Source organism: Mus musculus, chromosome 10, assembly GCF_000001635.26.
Source record: "Mus musculus strain C57BL/6J chromosome 10, GRCm38.p6 C57BL/6J".
Taxonomy (NCBI): Eukaryota; Metazoa; Chordata; class Mammalia; order Rodentia; family Muridae; genus Mus; species Mus musculus.
In genome coordinates, this window is record NC_000076.6 from 41,211,687 (window position 1) to 41,232,091 (window position 20,405).

At 47.2% G+C, this 20,405-nt stretch overlaps 1 protein-coding gene and 1 non-coding gene across 2 annotated transcripts in view; one reads left to right on the forward strand and one right to left on the reverse strand.

Annotated features, from left to right (window-relative positions):
• Positions 1-20,405, reverse strand: part of Fig4 (FIG4 phosphoinositide 5-phosphatase) — a 115,070-nt gene that overhangs the window by 23,515 nt on the left and 71,150 nt on the right. The window contains exons 19-22 of the mRNA NM_133999.1: positions 18,321-18,404; positions 16,421-16,616; positions 15,236-15,318; positions 9,213-9,299 (exon numbers count right to left, since the gene is read on the reverse strand). Of these exons, the coding sequence (NP_598760.1) occupies positions 9,213-9,299; positions 15,236-15,318; positions 16,421-16,616; positions 18,321-18,404 (450 nt within the window). The remainder of the gene's footprint in view (positions 1-9,212; positions 9,300-15,235; positions 15,319-16,420; positions 16,617-18,320; positions 18,405-20,405) is intronic.
• Gm25526 lies at positions 4,359-4,490 on the forward strand. Its single transcript, XR_003949097.1, has one exon. It is a non-coding gene; the product is annotated as a small nucleolar RNA SNORA17 (small nucleolar RNA).

Here is a 20,405-nt window from a genome sequence, read left to right on the forward strand (position 1 = left end):
TTCTATAGCCACATGACACTGTCTGTGTGTCCTGTAGGCACCCCCTCCCTTCAGAAGCACTTACCACAGCACTTGGGCTGGGTTCTACCCGCTCGGCTCCAGTGTCAGAAAAATGGGCTTCAGGCTCAGTTTCACCACTCAAAACTCCTGTAACTCTGAGTGAGCTACAGACCCACTAAGCTGCTTATCTTAGAAAATTAGGGGACTGACCTTGACAATCTCCATATTTTCTGATTCTCAGATTTTATGGTCCTAGACACACATACTCACGTATGTACACACACACACACACACACACAGAGAGAGAGAGAGAGAGAGAGAGATCATATCGAAGCACTTCTGAAAATGCCATCTTGGAGTCCTTCCCCAAGCCTGGTTGTATTGTGAAGCCCTAGGTGTCATCCTTGACAGGCTTTGGACAGGAATCAGTATGTGAGATATTTACATGATGCTAGTAGACGTTTTATGAGACCGTTGAGAAATAACCAAGGTTGCTGATGCGAGACAAAAACTAGACTCAAGGCCGAAAGGAAGCAAGAACTAACTCAGTAAGCAACATCTCTAACAATCCTGGCTTTGAAAGAACCCATCTTACCAAGGCTGCTCACAGGACCGACCGGAAGCGCAGACTCGGAGCCCATGGAAAATGCAGAGAACAGAAAAAGCTCCCCACTCACGCCCGAGAGGCTTCAGGTATAATTGTGTGTATGCTTGCTAAAGAGACACCTTAAATGCAGCTTTCCCTCTTTCTGCTGCTTTCAAGATCATTAGATCCATTTTCTTAGCTCTATTTTATTATAAAAAATAAAATTCAGTTGAGCACACTAACTTAATTAGCTAATTTATTTTCTATTTTCTAACTATATGACACAGGAATGGTTTAGCCATTTATCTTCTGAAATAAGCTTCAACATTTTATTTTCAAAGAAAGAATACATTATTCTGAAGTATGATGTCAAAAAAGCATTAATTTATTTTATTTCTATAGTAAGTAATGTGTTTCTAACATAATTACAAAACATAAAATGGTTAAAAAAGTCAGGGACCCCAACCCTAGACAAAGAACCACAGGCAACCACGGAATACTGAGAGGGAAAATTAGTATTCTGTAGAGAGGACCCCCTAACTGATAATCCAGCGGCAAGTGGTCAATCCTGAGACCACAGCCACAGCCACACGGATGCAACATGTTACATTCATATGGTTATGTGCATAGATATGTCTATACTCAATATATATGCTCAATATATATGTTGAAGAAAAAGAGAACCCATGAGTTTGATGAGGGATAACAAGAAAAGGGGCTAGAGAGAGTATGAGAAAGGGGGTGACTGATGTAATTAAATTATAAATTAAAATGATATTAAAAAAGAAAGTCTCAATCCCCTTTTCTTTATGGGTAAAGACAGGATGCATTTATTGGGATGTTTGGGGTTTAATTAGCATTTGGTTACCTCGAACATACAGAATACAAACTGGCTATAAACTGGCTCAGCTAACACTAGAGAAGAGAATGCAGTTTGAGAGTGAGGATTTAACCGCCACATCTCCACTCTCTCACACTCTTTTTAACTCTAAGGTAAATGTGAAAGTGCTCTGCATACCTGAGAACAAAGGCAAATGCAAATGCAAACTGGGAAATTACGGTTCTGTTCTATGCAGGTTACACACATGCTTTTAAGAACTGGTTACAGCCAGGCGTGGTGGTGCATGCCTTTAATCCTAGCACTTGGGAGGCAGAGGCAGGCAATGTCTGAGTTTGAGGCCAGCCTGGTCTACAAAGTGAGTTCCAGGACAGCCAGGGCTACACAGAGAAACCCTGTCTCAAAAAAAAAGAACTGGTTATAATACATCAAAGAATTCTCCCATTAAGAGCCTCAACAATTTGGTAGTAGTAGGTAATAAAAACATCAGACAATCTGTGGTCCATTTTACCCCATCTCACTAATGCATACGTTAACTAACAACAGTATCCATTGAGAACAATCATGAGACACTCACTAAGCTCTGAGCTGCTAAGTCTGAAATGGAAAACAAACCACAATAAAATATAAGTTTACAACTGTGGTTGTCTTACCATAAATTTCAATCTATTTGTCTTAGCATTTCTCTCACATTTGATTAATGTATACTATTCCTAAAAGAGGGAAAACTACTGAATGTCATTATTTAGATTGAAAGCAACACTATGTATCAGGTCTCACCCTAAAGACTGGAGTTATAAACCAGATGAACTAACTTTCAAACAACTTATTTTTTCAAACTTGTTTTAGAACCAACCTGCCACACAGTAGCATCAATTTGCTAAGGACTGTCTGTCCTTATAAAAATGAGAGGGGTAGCTAGAAGCACAGTTTTTTACCTATGAAAATGTGTAACTAGTTTTAGTGATTTCTGATGTTACACCACAGGCTTCCTCATGGGCGTAAGGAAAAAGAACAATAACATCCAAATATTAAACATGGGGGAACTGCATAGTAAGAAAAGATTTGCTGGTGAATTTTAAATATAATTATATTTATATTGTGATGTCAGGAAGTCACAGCACAGTGACACAGCATAAAACCACTATCACTCCATGTGCCCCAAATCACCCCACCCACCCACCACACACAAAACTCACGGTTATCCATCCAGCTAGCAAGATAGCAAAAGGCTAAATTATTACAGACATGGTTCTTAAATACAATACTACACGCACCCTGCCCCACAGGAATATCCCTTAGGTGGTCTTTTCAGATGCCCAACTCTGCTCCCCATGTACAGGGAAAGACAGTGTTCTATTGGCCCAAATATATTCTAACACTGTAATAAACTTCTTTAGAGTTTTTTCACTTTAATGTGTTCACAGATCCTTGGGGGGGGGTGGGGGTGGGAATTAAAAACATGTATCCATTTACCCTAGATGAATTAAAAGAAAAGCAAGAAATGATTTTTAAAACCAAGAATAGAAAAGTCTCCTAAATTCCTAAGTCTCTTTAATCTAGACCTTTTGGGGGTAACAAGCACCTCATTTGGATGTCCTGTTACTGTCTGAGGCTCACCAATTTAGCTCCCAGATCTGCACTGGGCCCTGGCTATTCTGGCAACACATGGCTTTATCTGGTCAACTGTGCTATGAAACTCCTGGTTGAAACTCCTGGCTGCCTGAGCTAGGTAGGATGGCAGACACCTGTAATCCCAGCATTTGGGAGTCTGACACAGGAAGACCACAAGTGCCCCTTAGTCTTGGGGCACGAGGGAAAAGTGTTCTACCTTGACAACAGCACCAGCCCTCTTTATAGTTTTTGATTTGAGATAGGGTCTCCCTAGGTTACATGGGCTGGCCCTGATCGCACTGTAGCTCAGGGTGGCCTTGAACTTGTAATTCTCTTGCCTCAGCCTCTCTAGTACCCAGGGTTATTGGCCTGCACCACCAAGCCCTGCTCCCCTTCTCTAAGTGAGGTGCTTCTTTTCTTGTCCTGATGTAGCCAGTAGATATGCTCTTTATCCTTGATTTAAATCCATTCTCCACACCATTTCCAAACTGACCTTTCTAAAATGCAAATACAAGCTCACCGCTCTCTTGATTACAATACAGCTTTGAAGCTAAAGTTCGTGTTGCCTCACCAGTCTCTTCCAGTCTTGTTCCCACCTGTACATGCCTCCTGCCCCTCACTACCTTCTTAAACTGGATGCATTCACTTCTGGGTCTTCCTATGGTTTGGATGTGATTTGATCCCCTCCCCCTCAATGGCTCATACGCTGGACGGAGCCTGACTCCTTGGTGTGGTGCTATCCTAAATTCCCAATGTACTATTGAGGTGGTGAACATTTTAGGGGTGGGCCCCAGTGTAGGGATGGTAAGATCTTTAGGCAGGAAGAATGATGTTTTAGTGAGTTTTAATAAAAAGCGTGAGGCTGGTCTTGCCCTTGTCTCTTGGTTCCTGTGTCCTGTGTTACCATGTGAACTCTCTCACTTCCTATCACTGTGATGCCTGACATGAGCCCTTCTCCAGAATTGAACAGTTATGATGCCATGTTCTTAAGTCTTCAGAACTGTGAGCTAAACAAAAGAGTGCTGCCTCGACTATTTTGTTACACTGATCCAAAGAGATCTATCTACAGCAGGCCTTTAAAAGGAGTGTACAGATGAGAGTTCAGGGTCACACACCCATGTTAAGGACCACCTGGGACCTCATATAAACATATGGCATATCTTATTCCACAAAGAAGACAGACAACACATAAAAATTAAAGTATCGGGCATTTTACATCCCTTAAAAGTTAGTGACAGCAATATCTACAATTACATTTATTGTTCATTATGCAAGGGACCCTTCAGGATAGCCCCACTCTGAAGTAGCAAATCCATCTTGACTTTCCCTAGAGACACTGCAGATGTGGCTGCTGTGTCACCTGTGCATCGGTAGGAGGCAGAGAGGAGAGAGGCTATGTCTACACTCAGGGTTCTGCCCTGTGAGTCTCTGAATGATTGGCAGCCTAACACTCCCTGACAAACATGAGCTTGAGACAGCACCAGTCCAGCACAGGGGGCCCGGACAGGGAACTAGCCTGAGAAGACCAGACAAGTGTGGCTGAGCTCCCAAGATGGGGAGTGAGCTGGAGACTAGAAGAACCCCCCTTGGGATATGGGTTCCAAGAGCAAGTGAGCCTGAGATAGATGACCCCTGCATGGGGCCCCTCAGGTGGTCCCTGGTGAGGAGCCAGCCTCAGATGATGACCAGACAGGTACCACAAGGACCAGGCAGGGAACTCATGCCCAAGATGGCCCTTGACTGGCACCATAATGTACAAGCAGGGCACAGCACTCCTGAGATGATCCCAGACACTCAGAGACCCTGGTCACTACTAAGATGAGCAAGTAAGTAGTGGAGAAATGGAAGAGAAAAAAAAACCAAATGGATGTGGGCACCATGAAGAGGCAGAACTGGAGACTCTAGGGTAGAGAGGTACAGTCTGATGTGAGCGCCCAGTGTCAATTCCTGGGATATAACAGGAGTATTGCCCAAAGCTTCCAATTGTTGTATCTGTGAATCTACCACAATTTATTTTGTTCTTAAATGCTGGAAACAGAGCTAATTTTTTTAATTCATGAAGTTCAGCAGGTATGAAGGCTCATACCTATAACCCCAGCACCTTGCATGTGGAGACAGGAGGACTGTTTTGAGTTTAAGGACACTTTGGCCTACATATTGACTTCCCAGAGAGCTTAGGCTATAGAGTAAGACTGTCTCAAAAAAGACACCTGCCTACCTACCTACACTCACATACACACACACACACACACACACACACACACACACACACACACACAATACACTTGGTCATATATTTATCCCCTATCGTCCTCCACCGACTCTTCCTGGATCATGCCCTTTTCACGTCCTCCTCCTGACTCGTGAACATCCCTTAAGTGTCAGTAAATGGCAGGATCCTGAGCCACCCTCAGGAGACCCAAGCACTGCCATAAGCCTAAGACTTCCTTCCTTACCTTGTATTACATTTCACCTTTCCTGTTCTAGAAGAATCCTACATCAGACAGCATCCATACAAAGTCTACATCTTGTATTTGGACCCATTTCTTAGAAGGGATTTTTAAATGAGTGAAGCCTCTCCCTGGAATAGGTAAGCCACAGAGAAGCAGGCATTTAGAAAATTGCATGCTCTGTCTTCAACCTACTGCTGACTGCAGTATAAGAACTCCCAGAGAATTCAGAGGGAAGTAATAATGGCAACAGGCTGGTCTTGCACTGAGAGACAAAAACCTACCTCAGACATCCCAACACCAGACATAGCAAGTCTCACTTGGGCCCCCAACACCAGGCGAGGCAAATATCACTGGGGCCCCCCAATGATAGGCATAAAAAGTCTCATTGGGTCCTTTTAACTTGGCAAGTGCCACAGGTGCAAAGGAAAAGGGGCAATGTGGAAAGCCTCCTTATGTCACAAGTCATCAGGGATCAAAGAAACAAGGGCAGACCATGGCAGGTGAGGGGGCAACAGAAGAGGGGTACACTTGGTGTCAGGAAGACAGTGAAACTGGTAGGACACGGGGACTTCATACAGACTCTGGGAGAGTGGAGAGGAGGTGGGCTGAGGTTTAGTATATTTCAAGAAATATTTACCAAGCACACAATTTAAGGCCTGTTATGAAGATCAATGGGGACTCAGAGACAGGTTACCCTCATTGAATGATCTAGCAGGCCTGTAATAACCCAGATATTTAGCAAGGAAGTTTCAGTATAACTGTACAAGGAAAGATGGTGTGTGTGCACGCACACGTGTGCATGCATGTGTGTGTGTGTGTGTGTGTGTGTGAGAGAGAGAGAGAGAGAGAGAGAGAGAGAGAGAGAGAGAGAGAGAAGGGGGCACCGGGACAAACCAAAGGTGGCATACTTTCTTTAAATATGAACAAAAGTCAAGAGCAACACAGTGCTGACATCAAACGGTGTCTACAGTCCCAGGTCAGGCAACAAGACCAGTGTGTATTGTGAATGTCACGGAGCCTCCATTTCTACTCAAGTGGTTTAAAAGGTAGCCGCCAAGCCTAAGTGTCTGTAGGTCACAGGTAGACAGCACAGGTACCAGAAGCAAGCAGTCTGGGCTTCACTCCTCATCCCTCCACCTGTCGGCTGCTTCAAATTGGGCAAATGACATCAACTGTGCACTTACTTCAGTTTTCCACCTCTGTAGAGAAGACACGATAAAAGCTACTTCTCTGTAATGTCTTTGGGAATTGAGTTAACACAGGAAATATAGGTTAAAGTACATAGGACAGAGGCCACCACACACTGAATGTATAGTAAATGACGGGTGATGTCATTCTACCTGGTGTGAACCAGAAAGCTGTCAAACTTGGATCAAACACAGCTTTGGGTATTTGTGCTGGCAACAGACAACTGTGTTGGATCCAGAGCAGTGTGGATTTAGCACGACCCTCTAGGCAATGGCCTGCAAGGTCCTGGGCAGCAGCGTCTAGATCCCCACCCCGGTTGCTGTACCTACAAAATAGGAAACCTCCATCCTGTGGGCTTCTTGGGAGTTTTCTTAGGGAGAATACATGTAACATTTTATGTTATTCTCTCCAGTTTGGAACAGGAGAGCTGGTAAGCCTCAGAATTTTAGAAAAACCTGGGAGATGATGAAGTTGGCAGAGCTGAGCCAGCAAAGAGGCATGTGAACTTACAAGACTCTCATCATTTTTAAATGCACTGGAGCCTAAGCTGCAGACAAGGAGGCTTCGAGGGCCTCGCACAAGTCTAGCTTCTGCTGCTTTGGATGTAGCTCTAGAGATCTAAAATGATAGCTGACATTTTACGAACCTGGTTATAGAGTTCCAGTTTAAAGGGCACACACACAACCCTCTCTAAAAACACACTTGGCAGTTGCCATGACAGCATGAGGCAGCCCTCACCAAGCTCTTTGTTATCCTGCTGAGGATGATGTGCAAAAACGTGCTCATGATAGACTCTTCACTAATTAAGTGGGAAAGGTTAAGATACAGTTCTAGATCGACATGGGTTTCGCCTGCGCCGGGGCTCGGGAGAGCAAATGTTGAAATATGAATAAGTAAGAACCAAGAAAGTAATAAGTACGACAGATACCATACCTAAGATTGGGAAAAGGAGGGAAGCTTTTACTCCTTCCCTCTCATCATTACCATCTCCTAATGAGCTGCACCTTCCCATTTTACTGGAAGGGTCGGTTTGCATCACATGACCTAGCTTAGCTCTCCGGTCTCTCTCACTAACATCCTAACACACTTTTGCTCTTTGTCTCGTCAATTTCAACTCGATGTGTTAAGAAGCTATAGTGAAGAAAATGGTTTCTAAATGAATGAGCTGATGTGCTTCCCTGCCTCCAGAGTAAAGTAAGGACTGAAAGGATGCTGGCAGGCAGGGAAGAAAGGGACCTCCAGGGTGTGACAGCACAACTTCATGCTCCTCCATCCTCACTAACCACCACACTTGGGGCAGAAACCCAGCACCTAGCACCTACCAATTAAGCACACACTGACAGTACTGACTGAGTGCCAGCAGTGCCAGACCCTGCCCAGACACCTCCCATAGACCCAGGTGAACCTCCACTATGCCTCCCTCTACAGAAGGAGTGGTACAGACTGTGGTCTGGAACCTCTCCTTGTCACCTCCATGCTTTGTCCTGACACTCAGACATGATGAGGCATAGAAAGATGATGGCAACCATGATGGTGACTTACTACGCACTCGCTCCAGACACTGTGCAAAGTATACTGGCTTCCTTCGCGCCACCCTCGTCTGCAGCAGGTGCTGTGGTAACAGCCACACAAAGTGTGAGTTGTTTGTTCAAGGTAACAACCCAGAAAGTGGCGTAATTTGAACATAGTTCTGTTTAGCTAAGAATTTGCTCCTGTTTAACGTCCACCAAGGCATTAGTGCTCATAGGGTTATGGAGCAATGAGAGACTTACCCACCCACGCTCAGAAGCACAGTTTTCAACCCGTGCTTTGCAACACAGGGGGTCAGATGGCCCTTTCATGGGGACCCCATATCAGATATTTACGATATGATTCTTAACAGTAGCAAAATTATAGTTATGAAGTTGTAACAAAATAATTGTATGATTGGGGTTATGACCACACATGGTGGTACTGTATTCAGGGGTGACAATTAGGAAGGTTGAGAGCCACTCCCCTGGAGGCTCTTCTGAGACACCTAAAGTCTCTCTGGCACTGGAATTGCTTCAACATCCCCTCTCTACCCAAGTCAGGGCAGAGTTCATGGAGGAAAGCCAAGGGGTGCAGTTTAAGGTTGTAACCTCTTCTCCACCCCCACCCCCTGTTCTCCCAAGACAGTTTTCAGTAAAGAAAGTAGCAGGAAGAATGCTTCTGTGTGTCAAATTATACTAAGTTGGTGACAAGAATGGATATTTCCCCTAACAAGTCACCAGACACTCCACAATTGGCATGCACACTGAAATTTTTTTTTTAAGATTAAATATAAGGCCAGCAAGACAGTTCTTTGGGTAAAGGGGCTTGCCACCAAGCCTGATAACCTGAGTTCATTCCCTGGAACCCACACAGTAGAAGGAGAAAGTTGACCACTTCTAATTGTCCTCTGACCTCCACATGTGTGTTGTGGTGCATATATGCATACACACACACACACACACACACACACACACAAAACAAATAAATGAAATAAAAAACTTCCAAGTTATAGTGTACTTACAGTTTTATAACTCCATCTGAGCAACGGGAACACAGCTGCTGGTTACCTCGGTCCTGTTTATGTTGACTTTGCCCCAGCTGAACAAACCTATGGATTACAAAGGACGGGCATAAGCCAAAGACAGAAGGACCTGGGATGAGTCCAGAGGCTCACACCAACCAGGGTGTGCTTGCACAACCGTGGTGACACAAGTGAAGTCACGTCTGCATTTCCATTATCAACACAGAATATAGGAAGCATGGGGTCGGTTGGGTGCTTGCAATGACAGAGTAACACGGAGAGGGATGAGGCCAGAGACCGGCCCTGAGGCAGGGAAGCTGCTAAGAGGCCACAGCGTTGACTCAGCTTCCTCAGGACCTAACAATCCTCTATCCCCTCATTCCCAGCCTCACTTCCAAGTGCACTCCAGCTACTCCTAGGAAAACTGCTGTCAATCAAATAGAGGAAGCCAGCTGATGAGCCGATGCCGTATCACCCCTCTCCAGGGAGGATGGTATGGCACTAACCCAAGCATTGACTCAGAGCCAAAGAGGACAGCCACACTCCTGCCTGCAGGGTGGTTGATACCATGCACACCCAATTTCCCCCTGAGAGATGCAGTCTGTTCTCCTGAGGTGACAGGCAGCATCAGGAAGCTGATTTCCTTTCTGTTTGTCTCCCGCTTAAAACATTTTCCTTGATGACTATGGATAGCCTTGGCATTTATTTTTCATAAGCTTTTCTGAGGTCACGTGCTTCAGGAGCAACAACTGAGAGATTCTTATGGTGCAGCTGAGAAACTCTCTAGGGCTTGCTTTAAACTAAGGCAAGTGACCAATTGTGTCCAGTTTAGAGATGGAGAAATTATGTAACTCTAGGTAGACACATTTAAAATGTCTCAGATGAAGTGTACAATCACTATCACAATAAAACACATTGGGGGAGGAGACTCATGGTTAGAGCACTGCCTGGGTTCCAGAGGACCCAGAGTCCATTCCCAGCACCCACATGGCAGCTCACAACCCCCTATAACTTCAGTCCCAGGAGATCCCAGTGCCCTCTTCTGGCTTCCCTGCTCTTCTGCTCCTGGCAGGAAGGAAGAAGGGAGACGCACACATACATGCAGGGGAAGCAGATACAAAAGTCAAATTTAATTAATAAAGCAAAGCCATCGTGACCTCTGTATGAGGCTTCATGGAATAGAAAGCTTTCAGGTGTGGTCAAGATAGAAAACTAAAGTCGCCTCATCGGAAAGGTGAAATGAAGGAGAGCGGGGCTCCGAGGTCAGAACAAACCACGAAACTGAGGAATCCTGATGGTTGCAGCTTCATGCAAGAAAAACAGGTGGGAGAAAGAGAGGCAGGACAGGCTGCAAGGCGGGGCCAGTGGTGAGCTCCCTCCTAGGGCTCTGAACCCCAGAGTCAGCTGTGCCCCCACATCCCAGGGCTCTGTAGCCCCGAGTCAGCTTTGCCCTCTCCTTCCCAGTGTTCGGTGGCCCCAAGTCAGCTTGGTGTATAAGCCATCACCATGTGTACAAACCCCATTGGGCACCAGTTTATTGGGTGCACTCCCCTGGGGGTGGGAAGGCTCCATTGGAGTTTAACTACATGGGCTCTTTCCTGGCTCTCTTGATCCAAGGAGGCACCTAGCTGGGACAAGAGTGGAGCCAGGCAGTCCCTGAGCGTGGCTGGGTCACCCCTGGCCTAGCTACCCCATACAAACTTCTGGAGTTTGGATGGAATGCCTCCCATCAAGGGTTCATGCATGAAAGTTTGTTCTTAGAACAGGGCCACTGGAAAGTAGGTGTTGGAAACCTTAAGACATGGGGCCTAGTCAGAGGTTTTGGGTCATTGGGGGGCATGACCTCGGATGGAGCTGGGGACCCTGGTTTTCTCTGACATGTTTGTGTCCCAGCCATGAGATAACAATGTGCTTCAGGATCTGCTTCCCACCCTGATGTTCTGCCGTGCCACCGGCCCCAAGGCAACATAATCAACCAACCACAGACCGCAATCTCCAAACTGGTGTGTCACAAAAACCTTTCTTCCCTATAAGCTGATTATCTCAAGCATCATTGTTATAGCAGCAGAGAGCTGACCAGCAGACAGAAGGGGCCACTCACACAGAGGGAAGGCATGGCCAGTGTCCCTACCCTTCCCCCACTCACTGTAAGCATCAACAGCCGCGAGGAGCAAGAGAACCAAGAAGCCAACATTTAGATATGTTGTCTAAATCACAAGATTCCCACCCAGGAAGCATAGAATTTGTATTCTGCAGTAGTCACTGAACAGCTCTGTACCTTTAGACTTGACAGAGGCTGGAAATCTCTTTTTAAATCAACTACAGAGGTGTTTAGAGAGCGAACAAAACACCACAAGCCGTATATGAACCAAGGGTCATAAGAATGAAACTTATTCCAGGGTAGATGTCTCCCTGCAACCATCCCTTCTGTGCGCACTGGCTGCCAGCCTTCTTAGGCTGGGTGTTCCCAGGGATGATGAGCCTGATAACCCCTGTGTGTCACTCCTGAAAGGAGACAAAAGAAGTAGCCTTATAGTCTGAGCCAGTAAGACATCAGACATCAGTGGAAGCCTTGTCTGAGGCACAACAACAACAACAACAACAACAACACTTTCCTTTTTGTTTCAAGCAAGCCCACCCCTTCAGTCCTTGCCAAGCAGACTCATACTCTGCAAGTGGCAACAGCACTCAGCTACGGACCCCATCAGCTGTCCTTCCAGACCACGCTGCTCACAGGTGCACTGCATCACAGCTCAGTTACAGAGCTCGAAAGAGCAGGCAAGTGAGGAACTGTGCTCACGTGCCCAGGAGTGAGCACATGTGGTTCCACTCTAAATGTCTGACTTGGCTCTCAGTCAGACAGTGATGCAGGCTTATAATGTACCAAGTTATGAAGGCTGATTTTATAGTCAGGAATATGCCACCTATTTTATGTTTCATGCACCATGGATTAGATCTTAGTTTGAGATGGAAACTGGCATCCTTGGGGTCAGTGCATCCTGACAGGAAAGGCCCTCCTTGAGAAGAAGCTGAGCAGTCGCTCTCATAGGTCAAACATGAATGACTGCAGTGGGGCTCTGTCCCCATGGAATACACAGTCGTCTGGAGGTTGTACTGGGCTCACGGGGTACTTATGGTGGTCCTGCCAAGTCCTTTACGTTTCCAGGGGAAACGGCGATCCCTTAGAGGCTCTAAGAAGTCTCACTCTTCCCACTACTCACCTAATTTGGCACCATTTCAGGAAATGCCTTTTGATGGCACCCTCCTTTCAGTGCAGTCTGGCTTATCCACACATCCTGAACCTGTGCCCTGCCTCTGCCACCCTTTACCACTCCAGAGAGAAAGTGAATGCAAGGTTCAGGATTCAGTTCTGAGAAGGTACGTTGATCTTGAGAGGTGGGGAGCATAGCTGTGCTTCTGTATCTAGCTGCAGCTCAGACATGGGCAGCATTGAGACATAAATGCCCTATGATCCCTCCCTCTGAGGCAGTGTCTGAAGCACTAGATCCTCTCCCCAGCACAAACCAGCGCTTCAGATTCCGACATTTAAAGGCCCCGGTGCTCCACATCGAACCTGCCGCCTTCTGCATCACTGTTTTGACTTTCTGGTCAATTTTCTGTCATGTCTGTTATGTCGACTCCAGTTGACATAAGCTGGAGTCATCTGAGAAGAAGGAGCTTCAGGTAAGGGACTGTCTCTATCAGTCTGGGGGACGGCCTCCATCAGTGTGGGGGACTGCCTCCATCAGTCTGGGGGACTGCCTCCATCAGTGTGGGGACTGCCTCCATCAGTGTGGGGACTGCCTCCATCAGTGTGGGGGACTGCCTCCATCAGTCTGGGGGACTGCCTCCATCAGTCTGGGGGACTGCCTCCATCAGTGTGGGGACTGCCTCCATCAGTGTGGGGACTGCCTCCATCAGTCTGGGGGACTGCCTCCATCAGTCTGGGGGACTGCCTCCATCAGTCTGGGGGACTGCCTCCATCAGTCTGGGGGACTGCCTCCATCAGTGTGGGGACTGCCTCCATCAGTGTGGGGACTGCCTCCATCAGTCTGGGGGACTGCCTCCATCAGTCTGGGGGACTGCCTCCATCAGTCTGGGGGACTTCCTCCATCAGTGTGGGGACTGCCTCCATCAGTCTGGGGGACTGCCTCCATCAGTCTGGGGGACTGCCTCCATCAGTGTGGGGACTGCCTCCATCAGTGTGGGGACTGCCTCCATCAGTGTGGGGGACTGCCTCCATCAGTCTGGGGGACTGCCTCCATCAGTCTGGGGGACTGCCTCCATCAGTCTGGGGGACTGCCTCCATCAGTGTGGGGACTGCCTCCATCAGTGTGGGGACTGCCTCCATCAGTCTGGGGGACTGCCTCCATCAGTCTGGGGGACTGCCTCCATCAGTCTGGGGGACTGCCTCCATCAGTGTGGGGACTGCCTCCATCAGTCTGGGGGACTTCCTCCATCAGTGTGGGGACTGCCTCCATCAGTCTGGGGGACTGCCTCCATCAGTCTGGGGGACTGCCTCCATCAGTCTGGGGGACTGCCTCCATCAGTGTGGGGGACTGCCTCCATCAGTGTAGGGACTGCCTCCATCAGTGTGGGGACTGCCTCCATCAGTCTGGGGGACTGCCTCCATCAGTGTGGGGACTGCCTCCATCAGTCTGGGGGAACTGCCTCCATCAGTCTGGGGGACTTCCTTCATCAGTCTGGGGGACTGCCTCCATCAGTCTGGGGGACTGCCTCCATCAGTGTGGGGACTGCCTCCATCAGTGTGGGGACTGCCTCCATCAGTCTGGGGGACTGCCTCCATCAGTCTGGGGGACTGCCTCCATCAGTGTGGGGGACTGCCTCCATCAATCTGGGGGACTGCCTCCATCAGTGTAGGGACTGCCTCCATCAGTGTGGGGACTGCCTCCATCAGTCTGGGGGAACTGCCTCCATCAGTCTGGGGGACTTCCTTCATCAGTCTGGGGGACTGCCTCCATCAGTCTGGGGGACTGCCTCCATCAGTGTGGGGACTGCCTCCATCAGTGTGGGGACTGCCTCCATCAGTGTGGGGGACTGCCTCCATCAGTGTGGGGACTGCCTCCATCAGTGTGGGGGACTGCCTCCATCAGTCTGGGGGACTGCCTCCATCAGTGTGGGGACTGCCTCCATCAGTCTGGGGGAACTGCCTCCATCAGTCTGGGGGACTTCCTTCATCAGTCTGGGGGACTGCCTCCATCAGTCTGGGGGACTGCCTCCATCAGTGTGGGGACTGCCTCCATCAGTGTGGGGACTGCCTCCATCAGTCTGGGGGACTGCCTCCATCAGTCTGGGGGACTGCCTCCATCAGTGTGGGGGACTGCCTCCATCAATCTGGGGGACTGCCTCCATCAGTGTAGGGACTGCCTCCATCAGTGTGGGGACTGCCTCCATCAGTCTGGGGGAACTGCCTCCATCAGTCTGGGGGACTTCCTTCATCAGTCTGGGGGACTGCCTCCATCAGTCTGGGGGACTGCCTCCATCAGTGTGGGGACTGCCTCCATCAGTGTGGGGACTGCCTCCATCAGTCTGGGGGACTGCCTCCATCAGTGTGGGGACTGCCTCCATCAGTCTGGGGGACTGCCTCCATCAGTCTGGGGGAACTGCCTCCATCAGTCTGGGGGACTTCCTCCATCAGTCTGGGGGACTTCCTCCATCAGTCTGGTCAGAGGGCATGTCTGTGGGGCACTGTCTTAAGCGCTACTGGAAGTGGAAGGCCCGGCTTTCTGTGATTGGTGCCATTCTGGGCAGCTAAGCCTGGGCTACGTAAGAAAAGGAGCTGAGCAAGCTACTGAGAAGCGCTCCTCCGTGGGTCCTGCCTGAGTTCCTGCCCTGACTTCCCCAGGGATGGACTGTGTGTGACCTGTAACCAGATAAACCATCTCCCCCTCCTCCACTCGGGTTTGCTCAGTATTTATCACAGTGACAGAAAGGTGACAGTGTATGTCACAACAATCCCATGATTCCCCTTTATTTTTCCTTCCTGTGCTTCGGTCTCTTACCTGGCATAAATGGAGTGATCCTCCTCTGACAGGCTACTGGAGAGACTGACTCCATACACTTCCTTCATGGGCTGGACCACATTCTAGAGTTTGAAGAACAAGAACTGGTTAGAATCATCAGATATTCTCCATGTTAATATCCCCAGTCATACAGAAAATGAGTCTAAGAATGTTTCCATAGAAGCAATAGTACATTTTTTTTTTCATGTTGCTCATTAAGCTTCAGTTGATGGCTTTCAAAAACTCAGTTTGTTGGGATCAGTGGCTCATGCCTATAATCCTGGGAGTTGAAAGGCTGAGGCAGGAGGATTGCAGTAAATCTGAGGTTCATCTGAATTGCATAGTAAGTTCTAGCACAGCATAATGTAGTGTGAGGCCCTGCCTCCAAACATAACAATAAAAAGTACACTCCCAAAAAATACAAACCCCAAGAAAATTATGATTCTTGTTTCTTACTAAAACGGCTTAGTTTAAGGCTTTTTACAAATGTGCTAAACAAACATGGCTGCTGTATATAATGTAGGAGTTGGCAATTTATTTTTTATTTTTATTTTTTCTGTCAAAGGCCAGACAGTAAGTAGTCTAAGCATGGTGGGTTACACAGCTTCTGCTGCTACTGCTCAGCTCTGGCATAGAGCGTGAGCACCATGAGTAGGCAGAGCTGGTTTCCAAAATAACTTGATTTCCACAAACATCAAGTGGGCTAGATTTGGCCAATGTCACTCCACTAACTCCTCAATTAGCAGGATGACTTCTTACAGCATTGTGACCTTTAGCTATTTCTAGAAAGCAACTGTTTCTGTCCACTTGCTTTCCTTACTAGATTAGTACATTGATTTGGACAGGACTCATTTCCACCAGGACTATCCAAAGACTGTGGGGGAGCCAGGTCCAAGCCTGCATGCCAAGTGTCCATTGGGGATAACAGGCTCCGAGTGGGTGGGATGCTCAAGGAAGGACGGGCTTCTCTTAAAGCTCCCCACGCGGCAAGAAACTCACCACGACAAAGAAGAGGTCTACGTAGAAAGCAGCCATCCTATGCCTCACCTGGGGCACTGCACTAAAGCAGTGTGAGTTGGGTAACATGACATTTTCCTGCTCTCGGCTTTTTAAGCAAAAGCAGAATTTTAAAGATCATTTTCCAGAGCCTCAGGCTAGATCACATATGCTTCCCTGCTCCCGCACCTCAGTCGCTTTGGCACTGTCTCCCGTGTCAGTCATCTTCACAGGAGTGGATCGCTGAGAGATGGAGCCTTCATCTTCCCGGTCGGTGCCAGAGTCATCCTCAGAGCTGCTGGACACAGCCTCCTCGCTCGGGGGTGGCGGGGCGCTGGCTGCCGTCTTCCGCTGCAGGACAGCTTCCTCTCTAGTGTTTTTGTTCCTTTGAGGAGATAGATATGAATGTGAAACATCTTCAAGCTGAACTTTTAACCATCACTGTGCATGGCTGCGGCCTGAGCCAAAGTCCTAGGAAGCACAACGATATTCGAGAAGCTAGTGTCAAGTCACATTTAAGTGGAAAGCCAGTATTTATCTACACATAACAAAATAGCTGTAATTAAAAAATAAGCCAGGATGGAGAGATGGCTCAGCGGTTAAAAGCACTGACTGTTCTTCCAGAGGTCCTGAGTTCAAATCCCAGCAACCACATGGTGGCTCACAACCATCTGTAATGGGATCTGATGCTGTCTTCTGGTGTGTCTGAAGACAGCTACAGTATATCCACAGACATGAAATAAATAAAATTTTTAAAGAAAAAAAAAGCCAAACATGGTGTGGGAGGGGCAGAAGCTTTCTCCCCAGGGGCTCTTGGAGCATCTTCTGGAACTGAAAGTGGGACTGTCTACATTTCTAACTCAGAAAGAGGACTCTGCTTGAGGTCTTACAGTTTGTGATGTGGGAGCTGGGGCTAGAACTCAGAGACCTCACTTGCAGAACAGGGATTTTACTGACTGCGTGTCTCCCCATGCCCTGCCCCCTACTGTTAAAATAGTTCACTATATGTTATGGAAAATCTCAAGAAAGAAAAAAAATGCAATTTATCTCATCAGAGTTAGATATTGTAAACAAACAAACAAACAAACAAATAAAAACACCATTCTGACCTTCTCCACCTAAAACTTAATCTGACAGTGTCTCTGTGCTGAGCTCCCACCCGGCTGTCCAGATGTTTATCTATCCCACCCGGCTGTCCAGATGTTTATCTATCCCACCCGGCTGTCCAGATGTTTATCTATCCCACCCGGCTGTCCAGATGTTTATCTATCCCACCCGGCTGTCCAGATGTTTATCTATCCCAGGATCTCCTTGGGTTTAAACTCAACACTTTCTTTCTTTTAAACTCTTAGCATCTGCTCAGGGCTTAATGTGAAACTCCTGAAAGGTCATGAGTTTAAGGCACAGAAACATCTGGAAAATATTTGTACATGACCCCATGTGTAAATTACATGCAACTAAAATCCAGTTGGGTTTATAATCCTAAATACAGGTAGGATACTGTATCTACAGTCTCACCATGACTCCCGCTCCAAGTTGAGGAGCAATGTTACCACTGTAACACGCAGGCCATAGGCAAATGAGAGTCTTTGATCAGAACACTACACACTTTACTCCAGTCTCTCAGTGGGAAGATGTAAACATGGTAGGGGGGATCCCTTCATGTTATTAGATATAGAAATGTTCTTCCTGCAAACAATGTTATAGCCATGCAAGGAAACCTATCAAGTTCTCAGTTATAGTACGCTTGCTTTCACATTCAACTAAAATCAATACAATAAATAAAATAAGCACAGATTTTAATTATTTTATGCTGAGAAACAAAGAAACATCTATTCCTCATCTTTATACCACATGTTATGTTCACAATTGGAATTAATAGAATATACCATGTTGCTGAGATTACCGTAAGTCCTGTTTTCAACAGTGAACATTTCAGTGGCCCCAGTGCTATAAATAAGCTACCAATATAGATGCAACAAATAGACTTCAATGATGCAACTTGACATTATTAGTTCTGGATGGAAATATTACTGCAAGCACTATTTTACATGACTCTCTAAATTTTCATTCTATATGCAAATCTTACCCCAGTACAGATTTTCCAGTTTCATCTGGTTTTCGCACGGTAAATGGACTTGGATCAATGCCAACAGTTTTAGGCATAAAATCACTAGAAAAAGATGAAGAAGTTAAAATACTGTATAACTCACTGTCTATGTAGATGATCCTGGCTCACTGTTTTCCATGGCTATACATATTTTAACTCAAGTACTCATGCTGATGGGGCTCCCAAAAAGCTCATGAACTAATAGCTCTGGGTGATGTCCATGTGACTATGGTGACTTCTCTCATAACTGCAGGAGCTGAGAAGTTCTAAACGTAAAGTCGTGTTTGCTGGAAAGTGATGAGATCCCAGGCATGCCTAGGATACAAATCATCTGGCTAGATATCACAGTCAGTTCTCAGGTACACAGACCAGTAAGCTGCTCAGGTCTGTGCACCAGAACTTTAAGCCAGACCACTGAAGGATGTAGATGTGATGATCAAAGAACAGGGGCATGCATTAAAAGGCAGCACCTACCTCATTCAACCAGGGTTCACTCACATACCTCTGTGGGGACGCTTCACATAGAAGCTGACCTAATGGCCACTCATTGAGTTAAGCCCAAGTCCCTTCCTCAGCATCAAGGTCTATCTTCCTGTCACCAAAGAAGCCAGGCACATCACAACTGGGCCAGCAGGGCAGGAGTTGTGTGAGTTCTGCTAAGGTCCCTGGCTTTTGGTATTTCTCCCACACTGTGCCCAGATGCTACTCCCCAAGCCCCTGGGAAAAAAATAATCTTGGGTCTGACTTTAAAATGTCTATCAAATTTTACCTTATTATTGTTCTGTTTTGTTTTCCCAAGACAAGGTCTTACTGCATAGACAAAGCTGGCCTTGAGCTCACTCCATATCCCAGTGTGGCCATGAACACAAAATGTCCTTGCCTCCACCTCCCAAATGCTGAGTTGACAGACTTGTGCCACCTCACTAAATGTCTATTGAATAGTCTGGAAATTTCTTGGCAATGCAATTGCATTTTTCTTTGTTTCTAAATAAATAGAAAGGAGGAACAGGAGGGGAGGAAATGAAGATGAAGAAGGAGAAGAAGAAGGAGGAGGAGAAGGAGGAGGAGGAGAAGGAGGAGGAGGAGGAAGAGGAGGAGGAGGAGGAGAAGGAGAAGGAGGAGGAGGAGGAGGAGGAGGAGGAGGAGAAGGAGAAGGAGAAGGAGAAGGAGAAGGAGGAGAAGGAGAAGGAGAAGGAGAAGGAGGAGAAGGAGAAGGAGAAGAAGGAGAAGGTATCCGAAGATTCCATGAGTGTGAATTTGCTTACTCACTAAAACCTATGTGTAGCCCAAACTCACACCCCGCTGCTGTTACAGGCACGTGTCTGTAAGGAGCAGCGCAAGCCTGAGTCACCCAGTTCACATGCTCCAGAAGAGGTTCAGCAGGCCTGAACGTGGGCTCTGTCTTGCTTTGCTCTCACTGTAAATGAATGTCTATTCAGGGCTACGCTTTCATATTTGTGTGTCTTTTCTGTTGGTCATCTTTCTGTTTAAAACTGTCCCTGAGCACAAGGCTGTGGCTATATAGTGTTTCTAACAATAAGAAGCCTGTGGTGAGCCTTGTGGAGAAAACAGGCATTAGATAAGCTTGAGTTACAGTGCCTTAGCTATTAACACAGTGCCAGGAGGAAGGGAGGGGAGGGAGAGAAGAGGAAGGAAAAGGAGGGGAGAAGAGAGGAGAGGAGGAGGGGAGAGGAAGGGAGAGGAGGAGGGAAGAGGAGGAGGGGAGAGGAGGGGAGGGGAGAGAAGGGGAGGGGAGGAGAAAAGAGGAAGGGAAAGGAGGGGAGAGGAGGGGAGGAAGGGGAGAGAAGGGGAGGGGAGGAGAGGAGAGGGGAATGAAAAATACTGAGTTGATGACAAATGACAAATTACAGCTAGCAGAAGAGAGATTTCAACTTATCAAATAAGAACAATTAACCCAGTTGGTAATGAGGAATTTGAGGTGACGGGCTCCCCATCACAGGAGACATCTTGAATTCTCAAGGCCCCATCTCTGAGCAGCTTGCAGAACAGTCATACCTCTATGAACCAGAGAAATGTGAGTTTCCTAGTGCTTACAGTTCTGAG